The sequence below is a fragment of the Emiliania huxleyi genome (assembly GCF_000372725.1).
Source record: "Emiliania huxleyi CCMP1516 unplaced genomic scaffold EMIHUscaffold_4, whole genome shotgun sequence".
In the NCBI taxonomy this organism is placed as follows: Eukaryota; Haptophyta; order Isochrysidales; family Noelaerhabdaceae; genus Emiliania; species Emiliania huxleyi.
Window position 1 is genome coordinate 1,872,964 of NW_005198966.1, and position 2,360 is coordinate 1,875,323.

At 62.8% G+C, this 2,360-nt stretch overlaps 1 protein-coding gene across 1 annotated transcript in view; it reads left to right on the forward strand.

Moving 5' to 3' along the window:
- The first annotated feature begins 1,941 nt into the window (after positions 1-1,941).
- The window catches only part of EMIHUDRAFT_432407 (hypothetical protein), a 1,076-nt gene continuing 657 nt past the window's right edge, over positions 1,942-2,360 (forward strand). Inside the window, exon 1 of the mRNA XM_005770778.1 lies at positions 1,942-2,299. Coding sequence (XP_005770835.1) covers positions 1,956-2,225 — 270 coding nt within the window. The 5' untranslated portion in view covers positions 1,942-1,955 and the 3' untranslated portion in view covers positions 2,226-2,299. The remainder of the gene's footprint in view (positions 2,300-2,360) is intronic.

Sequence of the window (2,360 nt, forward strand, 5' to 3'; positions counted from 1 at the left end):
CTGGACAGTGTGGAGGCACAAGTGTCACGCAAGACAAACAGAGAGTACGAAAGTGCGAGGTACTAGTGGAGCGAGACATCGCTCCAACCCCTAGAGAGTGCGAAGAGCTCCGCATTCCAACGCGGGGGCCCCAGAGGGCATCCATGCGTGCCAGCGCCCCAGGTAAAGACAGCGCCGTCGGCGGTGAGGGCGAGGCTATGGTCCTCTCCTGCCGACACGGCGACGACGCGCTGGCCAGCAAAGACCTCGATCTTCTTCGGCAGCAGCTTCAGGGTGCGTGTGTTGTAGAATGATTGGTAAGAATGCACGCTACCATGTTGCGCGTCCGCACGCACACACGCACACACACGCAGGCCCGCACGCACACGCGTACCCGCGCACTCGTAGCCCGGTCGAACACTGCCCAAACAAATAAATTCCCCCCTTTGAGCTGAGAGGTTTTGGGATTTCGCTCCGAGCGACGGTGCCAACGAGAATCGTCAAAATCAGGCAATCAAGAGAGACCGGTGCGTCTTTCTCATGCTCCCCCCGCGCCCGAACTATGCACGGGCCCGGCTCGCCCGCTTGGGGATCCACCCGGCACATCCCAGCCCCCCACCTGCCGGCTTACCTGCCGTCAGTTCACGCTGGATCGCCCTCAACTGTCAGCAACACAAATCCACCAGTTTTGGCTGTTTTCAGCCTCGCCTCACAGCCCGGGCCGACCTTCTGGTCGCACGCGGGTTCTTAAGGGTCGCACATGCGCGCCATGACGTCTTCCAACCGGCCGAACGCAGGCGGGAGCTTACCACGACCCCGACAACTCCGAGAATGACCCGCACGATAAAGTGCGCGCGGCGGCGCACTTTTTTCAGCAGGCTGTGACTGCTGCCCTGGCCACCCTGGCCTCCCTCGAGGGGTCGCCATAAAAAATGAAAAAATAACTATAATAAAAGTAGAAATGAAATGTGTCAGATGGTGCGGAGAGAAGGCGCCGACGGCATCACGGTGACTGCGGAGCACAAGGCGCTGCTGGATGACGTGGCGTTGGAGCAGGGTCGCATCCAAGGCGATCGTGGCGAGGGCGGCGTCAAATTCCTACCGCCAGCACACCGCGTGGCTGGCGACTTTTGCGACGTTTGTGCAGTGCTTTTACCCGTGTGGATGGCGGCACAACCCGCCGCTGGGCAATACCAAACAACTCTAACACTCACACGTCATTTGGGGCCTGGAGCCCCGCCCTGGCAGACTGATCTTTATGGTGGTTTAAAGCCAATACCAAACAACTCTAACACTCACACGTCATTTGGGGCCTGGAGCCCTCGCAGATAGTGATAGATCTTTATGGTGGTTTAAAGTTGGGGGGGGGGGGGGGACAGGTTTGGGCGGGCCCTGTTCACGCGCGCGCGAGACGTGCGGACACATCGCCTCGCACGGCGCCGGCGCCCTTCTGGCCAGCGCGCGAGACGCCTGCGCCGGCCTCGACTACGACCGGACGCGCCCTGCCGCCGCCTCCGCCGTAGCCGAGCGATCGGCCAGCGCCTCTCCCGCCAGCGCCATCGCCGTCGGCTCGACGAAGCCGCGGAGGTCTCAGAAGTCACGACGAGGCGCTTGAGGTGGATGTCGGACAGCTTGCCCGGCCCGTGGGCCGTGGGCGTGGCGGCGTGCCCGAACGTAGATCTATGTACATACTTTTCAAAATACTTTAAAACTCGCGTCGGTTTTCTCGTTTGCAGGCCGCCCCGCCCGCTTGTTCTGTCTGGTATATAGCCCCAGCCGACTCCGCGTGAACTCTCGAGGGACGAGGGATCTCGAGTTGCGTGAAATCTCGATCTCGTGAAGTTGAAGCGACTGTCGCTGCAGACGCTCCCTGGTGCTCGGGTACGAACTCTGATCACAGCCTTGTTATTGAGAAGAAAATTCTGCAAAGGGGTGTGAACGGAGAGAGCAAACTCCTGGCAGCTCCCACAGCCGAAATGTGCGCCAGCTGCCCGCTCACCTGTGTCACGCCGCCGCGCACGCACCTTGCTATGTGCTCGCGCGAGCTCCCGCCCGAACCTCCAGCTCGGCGTCCCACTGCTTGGGAGCCGATCGCTTTTCCTCGGCGCTCGCGTCGAGCCGAGCTCTCGGCACTCTACGGCGGGCGTCGCTGTGCGGGGCGCCCGTTTCCTGCTGGCCCGAGCGGAAAGCTCCACGCGCCCGCGCGAGCTCCCGGCCGAGCCTCCAGCTCGGCGTCGCACTGCTGAGGAGCAATTTGTCGTCCGTCGGTGCTCTCGAGGAGCCGAGCTCCTTGGCCTGCGGCCGGCGACGCTGCAGGACGGCGCGCGCGCACCCCCCCCTCCCTCACCCGCGCGCTCTTCCGCGGTCGGCGCACACGCACC